At 43.9% G+C, this 20,137-nt stretch overlaps 1 protein-coding gene across 1 annotated transcript in view; it reads left to right on the top strand.

Annotated features, from left to right (window-relative positions):
• The first annotated feature begins 1,014 nt into the window (after positions 1-1,014).
• Positions 1,015-20,137, top strand: part of asic4a (acid-sensing (proton-gated) ion channel family member 4a) — a 73,951-nt gene continuing 54,828 nt past the window's right edge. Inside the window, exon 1 of the mRNA XM_071542156.1 lies at positions 1,015-1,590. Coding sequence (XP_071398257.1) covers positions 1,015-1,590 — 576 coding nt within the window. The remainder of the gene's footprint in view (positions 1,591-20,137) is intronic.

Here is a 20,137-nt window from a genome sequence, read left to right as displayed (position 1 = left end):
CTCGCATTTGCATAATTTTGTTTGGCAACTTGGAAAAGGGCCATTAACAGTACAAAGACACACTGTAAAGGATCGGGGGCGAAGGCGGATCGATACTTTATTTCAACGTCTTTAGCAGCATCGGGGTCCAGATCAGGAGGCATTCACTAATTCAAATTCGTGCAGGAGTCTGTGATGCTACCATTAGTTCCTGATAAGAGAAGACCGTTGTACTGCCTCTCTTAATCTCTGACAGATGCGTCCGCTCGATCAATAGTCTTCTACTTTTTTTGTTCCAGGGAGAAGATTGATTGCCAGCAGTTGCCTCATCATGCTCATTGCCACTTCCTCTCACTCCTCATTATTGTTCCAATTAGGCATTCTCCAGAGACCTTATTGGGGGTGGCATTAAACAGCGGTGACCCCCCGTGATTCACATCAAGCACCGGATGTTTGGCAGAGCAACCTTTGACACCAACTTTATTCCGGTCAAGGAGCGCCTTCCAAACAAGTGGATTAAGCAGTTGTGAAGCTGTCTGTGAGAGACACGGGGATGACCGGGGGAAGTTGCGGCTGGCGCCAGTGAGGAGGAAATAATCACAATGTTGCCTTCTCATGAATTATTAAGTATCCCCTGCCTATTTTAGCACGACTCAAAATGCTGCATTTTCATCTGTGGGTCTGAAGCGGAGAGCAAGGGTGGGTTTTTTTGACGGCTGTATTACTGCTGATAAGCAAGACTGTTTGAGCTGATCAAGTAGTGAGACAAGCGTCGAGAGCAATAGCAGCACAGCGGCAGCGCTCTAGTCACTACGAGCCGTGGCGGCAGAGGCAGCAGCAGTAGTATCAGTCACAGCACAGGCAGCAGCAGCAGCAGCAGCAGCAGCGGCAGCAACAAACTCTCCTGCCTTTTTTTCTTCTTTCTGGAGTTGTATCTTGCTCGCAGGACAAAAGCCAAAGGAAGTAGGAGGGAAGTGATCCAGGGCTGATAGCTGCCATCAAAACAAAAACCCAAACGCAGACCTGGCTGCCCCCATGCCTATCGAATTTGTTTGCAAAATCAAATTTGCAGAGGAGGATGAGAAGCAGAAAGCCAAGCAGGATGGGGACAAGGAGAGCCTGATCGAGGAGAGCTGCACACCTCCGGCCAAGGACTTGGCCGGATTTGCCAACTCCTGCTCCCTACACGGGATTAACCACATCTTTGTCTCCGGTCGCCTGGGCATCCGGCAAACCCTCTGGGCTCTCGCCTTTTTGGCGTCACTGGTGCTCTTTCTCTACCAAGCGGCTAAGTGTGCCATCTCTTACCTGGAGCACCCGCACGTCACGGCTCTGAATGAAGAGGCGACCCCCGAGATGGTTTTCCCCGCTGTGACCATCTGCAACATCAATCGCTTTCGCTTCTCCGCGCTCACCGACGCCGACATCTACCACCTGGCTAACTTGACAGGTCTGCCGCCCAAAAACAAGGATGGGCACAAGCCTACCGATTTGGTGTACCCTCCGCCCGACATGCAGGACATCTTCAACAGGACGGGGCACCAGTTAGAAGAGATGCTCATGAGCTGCAATTTCAGTGGGCAGAACTGCTCAGTGGAGGACTTCTCTGTGGTGAGCGAGAAAGTTTCTCAAAAGTTCTTGCTTTGCTTTTTCCCTGTCAAACGCGTTAAGCGCAAATACGGTTTCTCATGTCGGGAACAATCTGAGGAAGGGTATGTAACTTTTCGGGGCACTTCTTGTTCGTACAAAACTATCTATAAACATGAAAAGGAAACTGTAAGGGGGAGCGTAATTGAAATTCTCTTTGTGCTGGTGCTCATCTCCAGGGGCCATGTGGTTCCCAGGATACATTTCTGCGTGCAAGATTCAGGGCTATGGCTTAGTCACCGCGCTGTCTTTTATCGAGTTCTAAGCAGCAACAGTGTTTTTCTCCAGCCGTGTTTTTCCATGTGTACCAGAATCTAATGTGCCATGGAACAAAGGCTCGCTCCAAAGGCAGGGAAAATAGAATGCCTTTGTATGTGGTTGTATACTTTTCCAAGACAAACTGTGCTTTAATGCTGCCTCCGACTCCAGTCGCTGCGAGTGCATGGCAACAAAATTGTTTTCGAAAATAGCCGACTCTCTCTCTTCCCTTCCCTCTCATCTCCGTCTGTCTCTCTCTCTCTCTCTCTCTCTCTGTCTCCCTCTCTCCTTCTGACATTGCAGAGCAGCTGCCTCTCTCTGAGCTCCTTGTAGCTTTCAGCAGGGAAGGAGTAATGCTCCTCCGACGTTGTATTTCAGTCTCGCTGCTGTTAAGATTAAATATTTAGAGACAGACATACATGATTTTTGCATTAGCCAGATTGACTAAAAGGAATGAAACAATTTCAATAAGAGAGAGAGAGAGAGAGAGAGAGAGAGAGAGTGAAAGAGTTTGTGTCTGTGTTCTGTGCACTATTTATTAAAGGGACTGTCCTTGCAGGAGATGGATTTCCCCATCTCTCCTGCAGGAATAGGAATATGCAATTGCTTTGGTGATGATAAAGTGCGGGTGTCAAGTCTTAATAGGGTGTGTTGAACATTGATATGCTCACCTTCCAGAGACCTAAGGATTCTGTCTTATCACAGGGATTGCACCGCACTACCTTTGATGTGCGGTGTTACAGACCAAAAGGAAATATGACATCTCACCGCTTCCCCCTTTGGTTTCTGCAACAATGTATTGGCACATTTCTCTTTCTTCGTAGTATTTCTCCTGCCTTCAAAGGCGGCGCCTCACTTGTAGACATAAAATTACCTGTGACGTGCGAACGGATTACCCTCCAAGAATTTCTCTCTGTTGTTTAATCCGGTGAAGGGAAATGTCATGCTTCTCGGGGGAGCCGGAGAAGTTTGACGAAATTCGGTGCGAAGCGACAACATGACTCTAAAAGTTTCTAATGTGCTCGCAGCGCGTTTGATGAGGATGTCCTCTGACACTTTGACACTCGGTCCATCCCTGAGTACATTAATTAGCAGGCGATCCTGACATCCAGGAAATGTCTGTCCTGTGTCAGTCTTTTGAAACGTCCTGTAGCTCTCGTCGGACGCCGGGGCCACTTCATCACAGATTAAGATCCCGCCCGAAAGTTCCCTAAACCGCTGTTTCTTCTCTGTCGGCTATGTGATCTGCATTTTTCGGGGGTGCTGTCAGTTAGATTTGTTACAGGCTACTTGCTGCCTCCATGCATGACAAGTCACTTACTCCACCCCCCCACCCCTCCCGAAGGGCAGCAACACTGGGAGCACATGGGGAGGCAGGACTGGGAGTTGTGGGACCCAGTGAAAACAACAGTGTGCAGATGAAACCCACTCCAATATGAAAGGAAGCCATTATTACAGGTGATGCGCTATTAATCACATGCAATGTGTACATACCCACTTACTCACACATGCAAAAGTCTCCCGGCCATTATTCTTCCTCTCTTGGGGCCTCTATCAGGATTGGCCTGTTGCAACGTGTGCTGTGTTTCGATTGATCATCCGGGGAGCTCCAGATGTTTTATTTGGGTAATGGCTGTGTGGTGCTCATGGGAAAACTGCATGATGAAATGTAATTTAAATATTTTCTGACGTTTAGCTCTTTTGTAAACATATCTTCCCTCGTGCAATGGATTTCCGCGTTGCATTTTGTTTTATTCCACATGGATCTCTCTGATAAAATGCTCATTGTTTAGTTGCATATTGCATTTGACTGACCGCTCAAACGTGCTTTCAAATACACAAAACTGGAAATATTGCAACCTGCTTTTTGTGATATTAGATTATTATAAAGACATATAGTAAAATTGAGCACTTGATAATGCACTTATTTGCATTCACTCTTCACAAAGCAGTTGTCTAGAGTTTAATAGAATAAGAGTCTCACACAGTCAGAACAAAATTGTCTGGCTGATCTAATTTGGAGCATGAAAATACATAATCACCTAGCGGAAAAATTTGCCTTCCTTTTGTGGATCGCCGCGATTATTTGATATAGGTATTAGCAGCATTCTTTATAATTAAAGATTACATTATTGACTCGGATTAATCGCGGCAGATAAAGCTGACTCAACAAGCCATGAATAAATAGATTAGTATTTTTCTCCTAGTCCAACTCTGAATAATTGTTCATCCACTGTGTGGTCGAGCCCTTTGGCTTTTTTCAACAGAGCGCTGGATTGGTTTGCTCTGACTCTCAGCTGTTTTTGTTGCTGCATTATCAGATTTTGCTCTCAGCAAGGACAGATCCCTTCTGCATATATTCATGGAGTTAACTAAACGGCTATAGGATGGCATGCGAGGTGATCTATAAAAACCCCCGGTTAACAGGGACACCATTAAAGGCCCCTCCCTCCACACTCATATCATCGACTGAAGCCCCTTTTGTTGAGAGGAGGCTGTGTTTTTATAGATAATTGAATGTTGAACAGTATGAGCCACAGATGATCCTGACCCCCCCCCCCATTCTTTCATATTGTGATGAAATCTTCACCTGCATTAATGTAAATCAATACTGTGAAGAGCACAGTATTGAGCACCGAAGAGTCGCTGCTGATGATGCGAGCTGCCCTTCTGCGGTTTCTCTCCCATGTTCCAGTGATGGATGAACGACCAGATATCAACACTTTTCTGTAAAGAAGCGCGTTAGAAAATTGATTTGGCGTGGTGAAGGAAAATGAGTTTATACTGGGAGCTTAATTACTGAAGGCCCTAAATAGGAAAGGCAAAGTAAAGTCTGTATTGTGCTAGAAGAAGCCACATGTTCTGTGTGTATTGTACACACAGAAAAATAAAGGTGTGTACTGGACCTTTTAAACCTTTTCTAGATCCACAAAGAACCTTTCAGACCAAGGTTCTGTAAAAAAAAACATTTCTGCTCTCCTTTGCTTAGACGCCTGCATTGTGTTTTTGTTTATCTGGCCTTGTATAGCCTCATTTGCATAACATATACTAGGGAGGGGTTTTGATTTTCCACATTTATGCCATCACCCACCATCCAATAACTAAGAATTAAGAACCTTTTTATATTATATGGTTCTTTGGGATGTATGTGTGTATGTGTGGAGAAAACTAGAGTAGAGCATTATTCTGTGGCTGTGTACCAACCTACAGTACAAGATTTAGCTCTAAAGAAGCAACCGGAAGAGCTGTTTCACTTCCTACCGCCTGTGTGTTCACATAACATAAATCCCCTGCCTTTGTCTTGTGCTGTGAAAACTTCCCCCCATGCACAGGCACGGTTGTGTGTGTGTGTGTGTGTGTGTGTGTGTGTGTGTGTGAACGTGCGCTGAGTGCTGTTCTTGGATAGTGCTACACATGAGCAGATGACTGCGAGAGTGACATCCGGTTCCCTGGTGGGTTCAACGTCTGCACACCAACACACACACCCCCACTCCCCGCCTTCACCCCACACACACACACACACACACACACTTCCACACTTCCACACTTCCACACACCTCCAAACACTTACCCCCACCCTCGCCCGACCACCCGCCTTTCCCCTGGCGGAGACCAAGGACTGTGGGAGCGTGAAAGTGACTGGCTATCTGGACTGGCTTCGTCTCAAACAGCCTGTCAATTAGCCATCTACAGTTCCACTGCTGTGGGTGTCCCTGCAGCTTAGCACGCTGTCTGATATCTGATCCGCACACCCGCCCCTCGGCGCCGACGGAGAATGTTATTACCCCAAACAACCCCCCCCCCCCCCCCCCAACCCCCACCACCACCCATGAAACACACATACACAAACAACGCTTTTCTTTTCTTTTCTTGTCTTGTGTTTTGTTTTTTTTGTTTTTATACCCAGGGAGCTCTTGCTCTTTGCAAAATGCAAAACCGAATCACGGCGAATGTTGCACCCAAATCACGCCTCCCCGTCGGAGGCTATAGGAGGACTACTGCTGCCTGTGTAGTCCATTCAGTCCCACCGCACTCCTTCCTCACCCTCCTCCTCCTCCTCCTCCTGCATATCAAAGGGAGATGAATTACAGTGCAATTGGTCGGCTGCTCCCCCCCCCCACTCCTGATATGCATCACCACCATCTAATCAGATGAAGCCCACCTGTGACCAGCCGCTGGATAAACCCAATATGCAAACAGTTTACATTTGTGAAGATTTACCTTTTTTCTATCATTCCCTGAGCTGGGGGGTTTTAAAACCCTCTTACTGCGCCCGGGGTCTGGAGCACTTGGTTTTGATGAGGAGAATCTCGCAGGGGCGGCTTTTAACTCGAAGATAAAGGCTTCCGATGCCGTGGTACCGCTAACCCCTCCCCCTCCTCAAGCACCCCCCCCACCCCACCCCCCACCCCTCCTCCTCCTCTAACCCCTGGGAGTCTTTTACTCACACAGACATTTGTCTCCTTCTGACAAGTCCATACACCCGAGCCGTTGGTAGTGTTAATGTGGCAGCACATTACACACACACACACACACACGTGTATTTATGTCTGAGTGTATGTTAGATGGAGTGCTTCCGCATACAGAATCCACGCGCAAGTTTCATCACGAGAATGAGAGAGTTGGTTTCGTAAGATTGATCATGACTCCCGACTCGGCGCCCCTCCCTCTCGCGGGGATCGATACATCCTTCAGTCAGATTGCTTCCCTCGCCCTTCCCACTCCCTGAGCCTGGTGTGACTAATTATCTTGTGCCTGTGTTTCGGGCTCCGGCTCGGTCTGCGTTTGTTAATGCCGCCGGAGTCGGAGAAGAATTTGATCTTTAGAGCAAGATATCTGTTTATATTACCATACATCCAGCCCAAATCAATCAATACGGACCGTCTACCTTCTTTTCCCTAAAGGATGCTGAAATGATCAAGCAATATGTGATGATTCACAACTTGTACCACGTATTTATGGCCATTTTCAGGTAGTGACTTGAGTTTTAGAGTTTGGAGACAAGCTCTCCATAACGGATCCATCTGAATTAGGCAACAGCTGGGGGTGGGACCATGTGCTTATCTCACGATACGATTCGATACACGATATGGGGTTCATGATTCAATACAGCTACGATACGATGTGATAAATTAAAAAAAAAGTTAAATTACAACAAAGCGTGACTGTGCAGAATTCTGTTTATTTCTGAGCCACAAATATTTCGAGCGATGGCATTGGCTCGCTAGAATGTAAACAACAATTTAAAAATGTCATTCCAAAGTGACAATAATATCATTTGGATGGAGAGCTTGTGAAACTGTGATGGTCAAGCGTCTCATTTGTGATTACTACAGCAGAATAACATGGAGCTGATATCACCATACATTTTTCTGCCCCACGATACGTATTGTCACTTCTTTGCATTGCGGTATATTGAATTTCGATATATCGTTCCATCCCTAGCAACAGCTAATAAATAGCAAAAAAAAACTGGAATGATAGGCATGATAAGATTGAAAAGAAACCAAAAAATACAAAGCGAAGGATACATGTTTGGCAAGGACACCAAATCTCTTGAAATGCGTTACGTTACTCCGCCACCATTGGAGTGGTGTTTGGTTGGGTGGGATGCATGGCTTGTTTACATACAGTTCTGTCTTCTTGCTCTGCTTCCATAGTGCAGAAGTCCTCCCCAAAAACAGTGTTAATAAATTGCTGTGGCATTTTCGAGGCGGGTCCCTCCTCATTACCAGTTTCCATGATTTCACACAAATCAGTTTCTACCCGACTGACTTCACTACCCACACCACCCATCAATATCTTTATCTATAATTGTTTTAAAAAGGGATCATTTGCAGTGTATTTTAGACATTTAGACATATTCTGTTAATACAGAATTATAGTAATTGAGTGTACATTATCGTAAAAATAAAGTCAATTCCAACTCCATTTTGGATAGGCGGGTATTCAACTACTCATTCCCACCCATTGCATTTCTTTTACAATGTACATAATGATGAAGCGCATTCACAGTGCATTTGTAGACAAGATAGCTATGATTATGAAAGTCTTTGGCCAAGCATACTCTAAACACATTCCTTTCTTCTTAGCTGCCAATGTGAGCTCTTTATTTTGCTGTATTTCACAGCCCCTGAATACATTAGTGGAAATACTTCTGAAAAATTAAACAAGCATGCTTTTAGGCCACAGCAGATAATGGATTCGTGCTTCTTCATCCTTTACGCCAGTATGGCTTAATTACTTTGCCAGAGATTACGCATATATTTGATATTTCAAACAGATTTCAAATGTAAAAATCATGGCCACTGTGACTTGGATGGAAATGTCACTGGGCTACCATTCAGCCAATGGAAATGGCATAGAGCACAAATGTCATAGTGAATATTTACCCCTGGCATAGTCTGAGCATGAGGCCCGGGTCTGTCCGCTTGGCTGGACAATTGGCCCTTATTCTGAATTATGTCTAATGTCACACACTTGGCCGTGGCCCTCGCTGCTTTTTCGAGTGTGTCCGCAAACTTGAGTTTGTTACCAAACACATTTCACATCACGTCGTCTCGGCAAACACACTCTCTCTCTCTCTCTCTCTCTCTCTCTCTCTCTCTCTCTCTCTCTCTCTTTTGGCTCCGAATAGAAATGCAAACAGGGTTTGACCTATAATACACAAACACTAAAGTGTTATGACAGGTGTGAGATTATGTCTGAATCTATATGCGTGCTGGACGGGGCTGTGGTGAAGACCACTTGAACCAGGCTTCGTGTGTGTGATGGTGCTTGGCATCCCTCGTAGCTTCCCCCTTGGGAGACGCCCGCAATGAATTGTCAAATCGCTTTATGGTGTGTGAGGTGGGGTTTTTTTTTCCTCCTGTGTAATGCTCACACTGAAAATCAATGACATAATTCTATACTGCTTAATAATGTACACTAAGCTTATGGAATGATACGCTATGTTAGAAAATACTAAATTATTCAAGCTAATGCCTTCCTAATGTCGTTGGCTCCTACCGGCCATCGTTGAAGTCATTTGCTGTGGACGGACCCTGGTTACGTCTTTTACTGTTTATTTAGAGTTGTGTGGAAGCGACGGTGGAATAAAAAATTGTCTTCATCAATTTGGAATTTAGCTCACCTTTTGTTTTTACCTTTGCTGAGCTTGAGATCGATCAGAACCGCTGTTATCACCGCGAACAGCAAACAGTGCGAGAACTTATCTTGGTTGGGGTGTCCTTGGTGGCTCAGTTGGCTAAGGTTTTTTTTTTTTTTTTTGTCAACTGTTTTTATTGGTGAAAGTGAGACAACAAAAGTACAACATAGTCAATGGTCAATTACATATCACCATATTTTACTTTTACTGTAACTATAACATCACAACTCAAGAAGTTGTAAAAGAAAAAACAAATAAACAAACCAAAACCAAACAGCAACATAAGAGGGAGAGAGGGGAAAAAAAATAAAATAATGAAAAGAAAAGAAAAAAAGGAGAAGAGAGGGTAGGTCAGGGAGACATTGTTATTTAGTGGAGTAAATGGAATAGACTGACAGGTTATAAAGGTACCAGCATACTTAATAGGTCAAGGTAGGAAGGACAGATTATACATGTAGTAAACAGGCCCAAGATTTGATTCTTAGTCTGGAGGAATGGTTGACAGGTTATTGAAATACTCAATAAATGGTCTCCATAACTTGAAGAAACCATCAGTGGTTCCCCTAAGAGAGAATTTAATTTTTTCCAAGCTCAGAGAAAACAGTTGGCTAAGGTGCACACCAAGTCACCACGACATCCCGAGTTGGAATCTCGTCCTCCACCCTCTCTCTCTCTCTCTCTCTTCCTCCTATCTTTTCCTGTTTCTCTCCACTGTGACTATCAAGTAAAGGCCATATTTGTTCAAAGACTTCACAACCATTTACAGCTTTTCACACTTGGTGCAAGGGCAAGGGGACGCATACAGGGGCAAGACATGCTATTAGGGATGTCATTCAGCATTGAGTATCTGCCAGATCTACCTTTCCATTACACTAACATTGAAAGCAGCTCTGTCACTGCCGCCCCTCAAAATACTTCCATTGCAAGCATTAGCAGTTTGGCTAAAATAGTTCCACACTGCAGACTCACAATGCACCTCACTGCTGTAATATGTAGATAACACCTGTTTATGGCACATGCATGCGCACACAATTTGCTTACATGGAGTACAGGGGGGAGAAATTAAATAAATAAATGGATCGGGATTTGATGGGGCCTCATCAAAATCGGTCAATTAAAATACGCCATGATCGGGTCCGATTCCGATCTTTGATATCGGCTTGGTACATAGACAGTAGGATGTAGTACATATCAGTACTAGGCTTGGGCGATATCCAAAATATAATATCGTGATGTTGTCCCGCCAAAATATCGCAATATACGGGGGGGTGGGGGAGGTGGTTGTTTTTTTGTTTTTTTTTGTGGGGTAATTTATTACAGCAAATTTTCTAGGCTATAATTATAATTATTATTAACAGCCTAGAAATTTGATCTTACTATTCAACCATTGGAGGAAACAATGGCCATTTGATATAATTTGTTCGTTATCGTGGGAAAAATCGCGATATTCGCATCAAATATCGGCCCAAACCCAACCAGTACTACATTCAGTGATTCCTCCACACACACAGAATGATTCCACATTTCTCCCCATCCTCCAGAATGCCCTATTCCCCACGTCTTGTCAGGGGAACGCGGACAGTGAGGTGTTCACCAGACAGGCAGCCTTGTTGTCAGGCTCTGCCCGTGTTGACAAAACACTCGACCTTCAGGTGCAGCGAAATGTCATCTGATTTAGCACACGCCGCCTGATTCGCCACCATTCATTTTGTCATCCGGATGCACTGCGTTTCAGCCCGGGGAGCGTCTGAGGAAACGCATTACGGTGTAATGAGCTGGCTAAAAGCAGGCGCATCACGCATGTCAAGAGTTCTAATATCATATGGGTATAGCATTTACATACCTGTTAGTGCATATCGGCTCTTACAGCTCATTAGAAAGAATATGAAAAGAGACAAATAAGCATTGCATGGTATACTGTAGGCCCTGCTGCAAATCTGCGGGTCAAATAAATGTGATGCATCCGGACTCTTCTGGCCTACAAGATGCTGGATTTATGCACTACAAATCTTCTGAGTGGCATTCATGCCGAAGAACGTGATGTTATCCGAAATGACAGTGAGGAAACCTGCGATGCACCGAGGTCCTGCAACATTTAGGGCGACGCTGTATATCGCTGTATCATTATACATGTATAATGGAATGTATAATTTATACATGGAAAACATCCCGTCGCCTCTCCTCACCCGTCTCTCTCCTTAATTTATGCCCCTCCTCCAGTTTACACAGTAGCTTTTTGTCCGGTGTAATTTCTGTCATGCTGCATCTACCTACAGCCACTTCTCACATGATCACCAAGCCACTATAAGCGAGTGTTTGCTTAAACAAGCGTGTAACTGTAGCCCTGTTCCCCCGATGGCGTTGTCAAGATTAATTCTGTTTTTTCCTAATGTATGCTAATGAGAAAGTTGTGTGCGTTTGATTGTCAATAACGTGAAATACGGCCCCGCTCCCTAAATGCCGGCTCCGTTCAATAACCTATTAAAGTTGAATCACAGATAACTTGGCGCGCATCAGGAAAGCAATCTGAAATTTGTGCTGACATTGATCCAGCAGGAAGGAGACCTATTGCTCCGATTAACACTGTTGCCCCAGGAGAGGACTCCCCTGGCCATTAATAGCCCACTGTCCTAGATTTTACTTGTTATCTTGTAAAATACTTTTATTTATGAGACACATAAGGGCAAAGCATTTCATGGACGCAGTATATTACCAGTGTCTTTGACTGTGTGTAGGTGCTGCGAGAGCTTTCTGTTGTTGATCATGCTGCATTTCATATCAAGGTAATATTCCATACAAACCATTCAGCCCATATTATGCTTTTTTTTCCTGAATGTCAGTAGAACTTGGTTTATTGATTGCATTGCACTGTAATTAAGTAGGGCAGTGTACTGTACATGGACGCTTTTCTTAGAAAAGGTGTTGGAAAGTACATGAATGCATCTGAATTCCCAAGGTTTTGCTGTAATATTCTAAATTATATTCAATAACTTAATTATTATACATTGTATTAAGAAAATTTCATACATACAGATGGTGTTATGAAGCTCTGTGAGTGCTGATTTATCTAAAAAAGAGGATTCAAGTTCATTTTGTGGTCATTTTGGTACCTGGAGCTGCAAGCTGCTCTCATAGATAACATATAATTCAGATTAAATGGAGATATTGTATTATCGTATGGCAAAAGAGGAATATGGATTGTAATGGAAACGGGCGAGAGGAAAAACAATTCAAAGAGACTTCAATTCAGGTGCAATGTTAAACTGTTTAAAGAGACTTCCACCCATGCCGGCGTATGTGACTAGCATTCGTATTTTGAAATTAGGCGGCGGATACATGAAGGGAAGGGAAAGCTCTGAGACACTTTGAAATGTGTTACCTCTTAATAAGTGTCACATGTGCCTCGCTCATCCAACTTAAAGCGGAACTTAGAACTCTATGACCTTTAGGGACCCCTGATGGCGACCGGTAGGAATTGCAACACGGATAGAGCCGATCTCTACTTGCACCCCGCACCCTTCCCGCCCGTTTAGTCTGTATTTCGACAACATCAATTTTATCATCCAGAATTCTTTTTTTTTTTTAAAGATTTTATTTTCGGCATTTTATGCTTTATTCGAGAGATATAGTGAGAGAGAGACAGGAAGGTATGGGAGAAAGAGCGAGGGGAGGACATGCAACAAAGGACCACGGGTCGGATTCGAACCCGGGTCGCTACGGGAAGGCCTGAGCCAAATGGTACGCACTCTACTCGGTGAGCCACCAGGGCGCCCCATCATCCAGAATTCTGATTGTCATGACACAGTCGTTGCTGTTTGGCCTTCTGTTTTGTAACCATAAGTTTCTGTCAGGTTTTTACAACACTGCACATGCCTGTGCTGAGTTAGCACCAGTAAAAGATTCAAGAGTACTTGAGTGCAATATGAAGAGTCGCTAAAAGGAACATTACAGCAGTTTTGACTATTATCACCTAGTCTGCCATTCAAGGACTGCCAAGGCCGGCTCCATTCAGCTCAAGGAAAATACTAAATAATTCTCTGCGAGGTGCTAAGTGAATACTGGCAGATAAAGGCAAATAAATGTTTATTAAAGCTGCTGTTTTGTGGCACTGAGTTACCTTGTATGGTTACGTTCTGACTGCAGAATAAGTTAGCTTTGATCGCTGCTGAGGCTGCACATACTGCCGGCACCCAAACGCTCATTTTACATGGAAATTGTCAGTTGGGTGCTGTGTTATTTAAGGGTATCATCGGACCTGCGTATCAGATACAGCAGTGATTCTCGACCTTTTTCATATCAAGGACCCCTAATTTAGTCCACATTAGAGCCACAGACCCCCATTTGGACAGTCTACCCTTGAGATTTTGTCTCAAAATGACCCAAATCTGAGAATATTTTTATTGTTAGATATGATTCTGTCCAGAATTCCATGACTATCTGTATTGTAGGTAGAGAGATAACAGTGACACTATGACCAAAACAGTCATTCTTCTACATTCTCTAACTGTGTTCACTTCTTGTAAGTGAAGTTTAACGATTCATCAATTTGCTGGGGACCCCCCGGGACCCCCTCAAGGACCCCTGGTGGTCCCCGGACCCCACGTTGAGAACCACTGAGATACAGCATCCAGCGCCAAGCGTTATTGTACCGTTGCTGCAACTGCACAGCTACGACTGTTGTACTGTGACCTACCTTTGGCATCATAACCAATATGGATATCATTCTTCTTCTTTTTTTCAATTTTGGTCATAAATAATGAATACTGGGGAACAAATCCAAACGATGGACTTATTATTCTGCTCTCTCTTGTTCACCAGTCACAATGTTAAGAGTTGGAAACTGACTTCAATATAAAGCTGAAGATGGATGCTTTAGTTTGGAGCAGAGTGTTACACATGCTTGAGAAATGTGTGTGTGTGAGAGTGTGTGTGTGTGTATGTGTGTGTCATTTTAAGATGATCACAGTGTAAAAGAAGTCCTTCAGCCATGAAGATCATCTTGGCATGAAAAGTAACTCCTTTACCCAACACTCTATACAGCCACACTGAACAGCCAATTAACTTCACGCTTAACCCTCTTACAAAGGGGAGGGAGCTAACCGTCATAAATTGATATAACATCATCATTCATATCAATCAGTATTCATATATTCATATATTCATATATTCATATCAATCATATCAGTCAATCTTATTTTTCTGTTTTTGACGACATGCACCTGATTTTGTTTTTCAGCTTTTGGAATCAAGTTTGAGTTTGTTTATTTCTACAGCATTTTCTCACTTGCATATCTCAGAAGAATCGACAGAGAATAAGCCTAACTAGATCTAACTGATCAACAATCAGCCATACAACAGAGTGATATAGGACAAACATCAGGGAGCAGATCAAAGCACAAGACACACAACAGCAGACTTTAGCAAGACATAACAGCCTTGGAAAAACTTCCAAGAACTCCTTGTTGCTCTGTGTGCCGACTGATAATTGTATTTTCAAACACTTGAAAATGAGTCAACTCTCACCACCCTCGCGTCTTTTTTTTTTTTTTTTTGCCCTTTCCAGACTCAGATGTGGCATTTTCCGAGCTGCTCCCAACACCTGACTGAGCATTTGAAGTTACAGCGAAGGACTTTGTTGCACTTTTTGTGGCGTCTCACAACCAGCTAATGGGCATCTTGACACATTTTAAACAGTCACATGAGCACCTGTAAAATGCCCACGGACCCCTTTTTAAGTGTGCCAATTATTTGAATACCAGATGTCTTCTGTGCCTCAGTACCAGCTGATGATGGGCGACTGAAACGCAACCGCTGCTATAATTAGACATACTTAACATTTGATCGTCTGATCATACGACCAGATGAAAAACATATAGCGTGCATCGTGCCCCCGGATAAGACGAACGGCTATTCCGCTAAACGAGCGGCGGGAAGTAGAAATCGGAAATGACAGATCTTTTTCGAATTTGTGATCTCATCCATTTAATTATAAACACTGTGATAAGGGCATCTCCTTAGAATAAATATGACCAGTAATGAGGTGTGGCATCCCCTGTTCATGTTTACGCGTGTCCTTGACATTCTCTTTGAGCATACGGAAGAGGGTAATGGCATGTTTCTAAACAGATCTTGAAAGTCCGGGGAAAGAAATAAATGTCAGCGGGCTTCACTCACAAATCACTGGGCTTTTTTTTTCCTCTCTTCTCTGACCTTCACAGTGTCTGCTCTGAGGAGAATTAGCGGGATGTTAACGTTTAATTGGTATGTATACTACGATGAAAGCGGCCCTCGGAGACGGATCAAATATGTTTTTCCATAAAAGAATGCCCTTAACCTGACAATTAATCAGCGCGTTTGGGTAATGATGAATAATTAATTAGCGTGACAGTGAGGGATTTTGGGGACAGCGCGAGAGCTGGATGTTTTCCCCCATGCCTTCTAAAGACTATAGCGGTAAATCCACTGTGTTTGAATATGGATATAATCTAATAGGTGTCATCATATCTCTCTTGGCAAGAGCTGAGCCTGAGGAGAGCGTTTGTGGAAGCGTGCCGTGGCCGGATCGATAGAAGTAGGCGCGATGATGTTGCGATGATACACTGGAGAGAGAGAGAGAGAGAGAGAGAGAGAGAGAGAGAGAGAAGCTTGTAAAACCCGCAGAAGGCTGATTCGAAGAGAGGCGGCGGCCACACCTCTTGGCACCGGCCCCCTCTCCCATGAATGAGCTTGGCGGGAAGCGGGGCGGTCAGCGCGCCCCCCCCCGCCGTCCGAACCCCAACGCAGGACCAGCTGGCTCCGGAGCTGAATCAGAGCCCCCCTCCCCCACCCCTCCTTCGTTTCAACCTGCCGTATGCTGTTGAAGTGTTCCAAATCAAGCCATTATTTGCTTCATTTCCTGGCCGTCTGACTCAGCGTGTAAACCGGGTCGAGTCGCTCTCAGTGGCAGAGGAGCGTTTCCACTCGATGACGAAAGAAAAAAAAAACAAAAAAAACAAAACTCCATCCATCTAGAGGAGAGGGCTTAAAAACTCACTGAATGCGAGATGACATTCTGGTTCTCGTTAGAAAGCGAGCGGTTTTAGCGTTTTGTTGCGATGCAATACAGTGGTAGAGCAGCGGTTCTCAACGTGGGGTCCGGGGACCACCAGGGGTCCCTGAGGGGGTTCCAAGGGGTCCCCAGCAAATTGATAAAGTGTTAAACTTCACCATTATTCCTTTTATAACAAGTGAACACTATTAGAGAATATAGAAGAATGACTGTTTTGATCATAGTTTCTCTGTTATCTCTCTTCCTACAATGCAGCCACGGAATTCTGGACAAAATCATATCTGACAATAAAAATATTCTCAGATTTGGGTCTGAGAGACAAAATCCCATCAAATGGGGGTCCTCATGTGGACTAAATCAGAGGGCATTAATATGAAAAAGGTTGAGAATCACTGTAGTAGAGTATGAAGAGGAATTTTACCCGCAGATCAATAGTAGCAATGTGTCAAACACTCATTTTCTTCCCCAAATCTCCTTTTGAGTGCAGCAACACAAGACAAATAGCAGCTTTCGCACATGCCTCTCTGAATAATTAAACTTCCCGCTCTTGGAATTCAGTTATGGGCCGGAAAATAAATCAGAAGCGAGCATTACGGAGCGTATAATGATACTCGGAAGAGGTCACCTTTAACCGTGCTTCTTTCTACGTGGGACTGCGGCCTGATCTCACCAGACAGAGCCTGTACACAGAGTAGATACCACTGAATAAATAAAAACCTCCCCTCCTCCGAACAACGGCATAAGATGCCGAGGATTAGCATCTCATTTGCCGGGGATCGTGGACAAAGGAGTGAGAAACGGAGAACCGGCGAGTGACTCTTCGAGGTCTGAATATGAAAGAGATGGTTGCCCACCCCCCCCCCCACCCCCCCATCCTTGGAGAATTAGTTTGATAAACATGTACAGACTGCCACACTTATTTTTCACTGGGAGGAATCTCCTGTAACTGGCTTTTTTTTTTTGTGTGTGGATATTGTGAGCTTGTTATCAGGCGTGGTGATTACCTCCATGTCCTGTTACACTGGCTGCATCCATGCGGAATACTATATAAAACAACATGTCAGCGTGGAGTAAACAGCGGGCCTGGAGGGGAAACGCAGGCAACAAGTTTATAGAGGCAAAAATCCAGCGCTTTTGAGTGAGAGATTAATGCTAAAACCCGTGCGGAAGGAAGGAAGGAAGAGGAAGGCAGGCAGAGGAAGACAGGGTAATCTAGCGGATACTTAAACTGGAAAACTTGTTGACAGTTTGCCACGGAGATAAATTGGCCACAGTAAAAATGTCTCCCGCTGTTGGCCAGTCTGTGTTATCTGTGCCATGAACATGCAATTACCCTTGATTCGGCTCCCCGCGAATAAGTAAAAACGCTCAGCGGAGAGGTAAACTGCGGAAGACGAGTGCCCGAATGACAGCGGCGACGGTCTGTCTGAAGAGCACCAATTCAGCCGCCTAATTCACAGAGATTCTTTCGGCTTTGGATATCCGTGTTTGTCGGTGCCCCCGCAGCCTTGTGTTGGGCGCGTCTGTCGTGCCGCCTGATGGTAAACATTTGCCTCCTTTTTCCAGCCGCGCGTCTATTGAAGATGACGCTCGTTAGTGAGCGCGTGCGTCCGGCGTGGCTTCCAAACATCCCGAGAAAGAAACTTTATATCCACGCTGATTTCCTAGATGTCTCTGGGAGGTGTGCTGTATCTCAGTGATTCTCTACCTTTTTCATATCAAGGACCCCTAGTTTAGTCCAGTGGTGGAAGAAGTATTCAGATAAGTAAAAGTAGCAATACCACAGTGTAAAAATACTAAGTCCTGCATTCAAAATCTTACTTAAGTCAAAGTACAAAAGTATTAGCATCAAAATGTACTTAAAGTAGCAAAAATAAAAGTAGTCATTATGCAGAATGGCCCATTTCAGAATCATATATATCATGTTATTGTACTATAATTATTGATGCATTAATGAGTTCATCACTTTCATGTTGCAGCTGGTAAAGGTGGAGCTAATTTTAATTACTTTATATACTACTGGGTAGCTTAACCTATAAAAATATATCATAATTTATTAGTTGATTTATAATTTGTATTAATAATCTAAATCTGCAAAGTAACTAGTAACTAAAGCTGTCAAATAAATGTAGTGGAGTACAAAAGTACAATATTTCCCTCTGAAATGTAGTGGAGTGGAAGTATAAAGTAGCGTGAAATGGAAATACTCAAGTAAAGTACAAGTACCTCTAAATCGTACTTAAGTACAGTACTTGAGTAAACGTACTTAGTTACATTCCACCACTGGTTTAGTCCACATTAGAGCCACGGACCCCCATTTGATGAGATTTTGCCTCTCGGACCCAAATCTGACCACATTGTTATTGACAGATATGATTTTGTCCACAATTCCATCACTATCTGTATTGTAGGTAGAGAGATAACAGAGACACTATGATCAAAACAGTCATTCCTCTACATTCTCTAGAATGTAGAGGAATGTTCACTTCTTATAAATGAAATAATGCCGAAGTTTAACAATTCATCAGTTTGCTGGGGACCCCCCGGAACCCCCTCAAGGACCCCTGGTGGTCCCCAGACCCCAACGTCGAGAACCACTGCTGTATCTGACTGATATGAATGGAATTCAAAATGCCTGGACTCGCCCGTGTCCCACACCACCACCTCAATTTAGCCATACAACTAGTGCTTTGTGCTACTGGACGGCTAGGTTAATAGTACAGACTGGCATGGAACCAAGTTTTAAAAAGGTTAATGTTGGTATGTTAATGCGGTTCCCAGGTGTTTTGTGTGGCAAGTTGAACTAGAGGAGGTTTTTTTTTCCCCCCCATATGGGTTGTGAAGCATCAATTTCCATACAGCTAAAAGTACACATGGGTGAAATATCCCTAGCATATATTCTCTAAATTGAAGCTGCAGTCGGGATTCTGATGGAAATGGCAGCGGTGTGTTTACCTCTAGGTGTTGATAGCAGCATAATCCCCTTCTGATCGTGAGGCTGTTCCCTCTTACAGGCAGAAATATAGAACACTATCATTAAATCCCCTTTATGTCACTATGAGCGGTGCAGGAAATCATACTGTGAATTGTACTTTAAGTTAAACATGATGTACCATTTGCCTCGGATACTTGTCATCATGACATGTGGGCAGCGTCTGAAAGTAACTTGTCTTACCTCATAGAAATAGAAATAACTTTCCTACCTATTTTTTTAACGCTTTTAATTTTGTGTTTACAATCCTGGGTCCTGGGTGACACATTCCCCAAAGAGCAGACTTTAATTTAAAACCCATTTATGCAATTGATCTTTTTCTGTCTTTGATTAATGTTACAAAAACCCCCACTAAGGCTCGTTCACCAGCAAGGCAGCAGAGAAACAGTACTTTAGACCGGTTTGTGTCGAGCAGCGCAACAGGCAGCCAATCAGAGCCCTTGTTTTGCTTTGATTTGATTGGCTGACAGTCAGAGGGAGGGAGTGTACGGTGGAAACAGACAAAGACCAATGACTGTATATAAATGAGACCTTCACATTTTATCGTCTCTAAAAGTTACCAGACAGTGTGGCGGGTGAGCCGTGTTGATTTATCTGCCGAAGACAAATTTACTGGCAATTGTGGCTTGGCAGGTGGGAGTTTCAGACCCTGCATGCAGGCGATTTCATTTTTCATCAACCCAACTCTATCGCCTGGCTCCCTGTTTATCAATTCAATCATAAAAAATGTAGATAAGAAATGCAAGTTCTGGGGTTTGATATAAGTTGTGCTTTGACCCCAATGACGTCCTGTCACAGCTCTTTGAAAGACTATTTTGGTGACTAATTTTCTTTTTATTGGTGTTTTTTCATTATTGACGAACCGCTATGTGGTACCTGCTGATGTTCTGAAGTGTAAACTTGGGTAACACTTTCAATTACAATCATTTTTTGTAGGATTTCTGGGGTCAATTTGACCCCAAACATAAAAGGCGTTTCTTCCTTTTAACACAATACGAGGGTTGAACAATCCACAAGGCAGGTAACGTCTCCTTTGAAATATTGACAAGCGGGTCTGGGAACCGCT

The sequence above is a fragment of the Centroberyx affinis genome, unplaced genomic scaffold (genome assembly GCF_046629955.1).
Source record: "Centroberyx affinis isolate AG114_WGS23_722 - 3 ecotype Tasmania unplaced genomic scaffold, CSIRO-AGI_Caff_v1 ptg004026l_1, whole genome shotgun sequence".
NCBI lineage: Eukaryota > Metazoa > Chordata > Actinopteri > Beryciformes > Berycidae > Centroberyx > Centroberyx affinis.
Note: the sequence above shows the minus strand (reverse complement) of the source record. Positions and strands in the feature narration are given on the sequence as shown.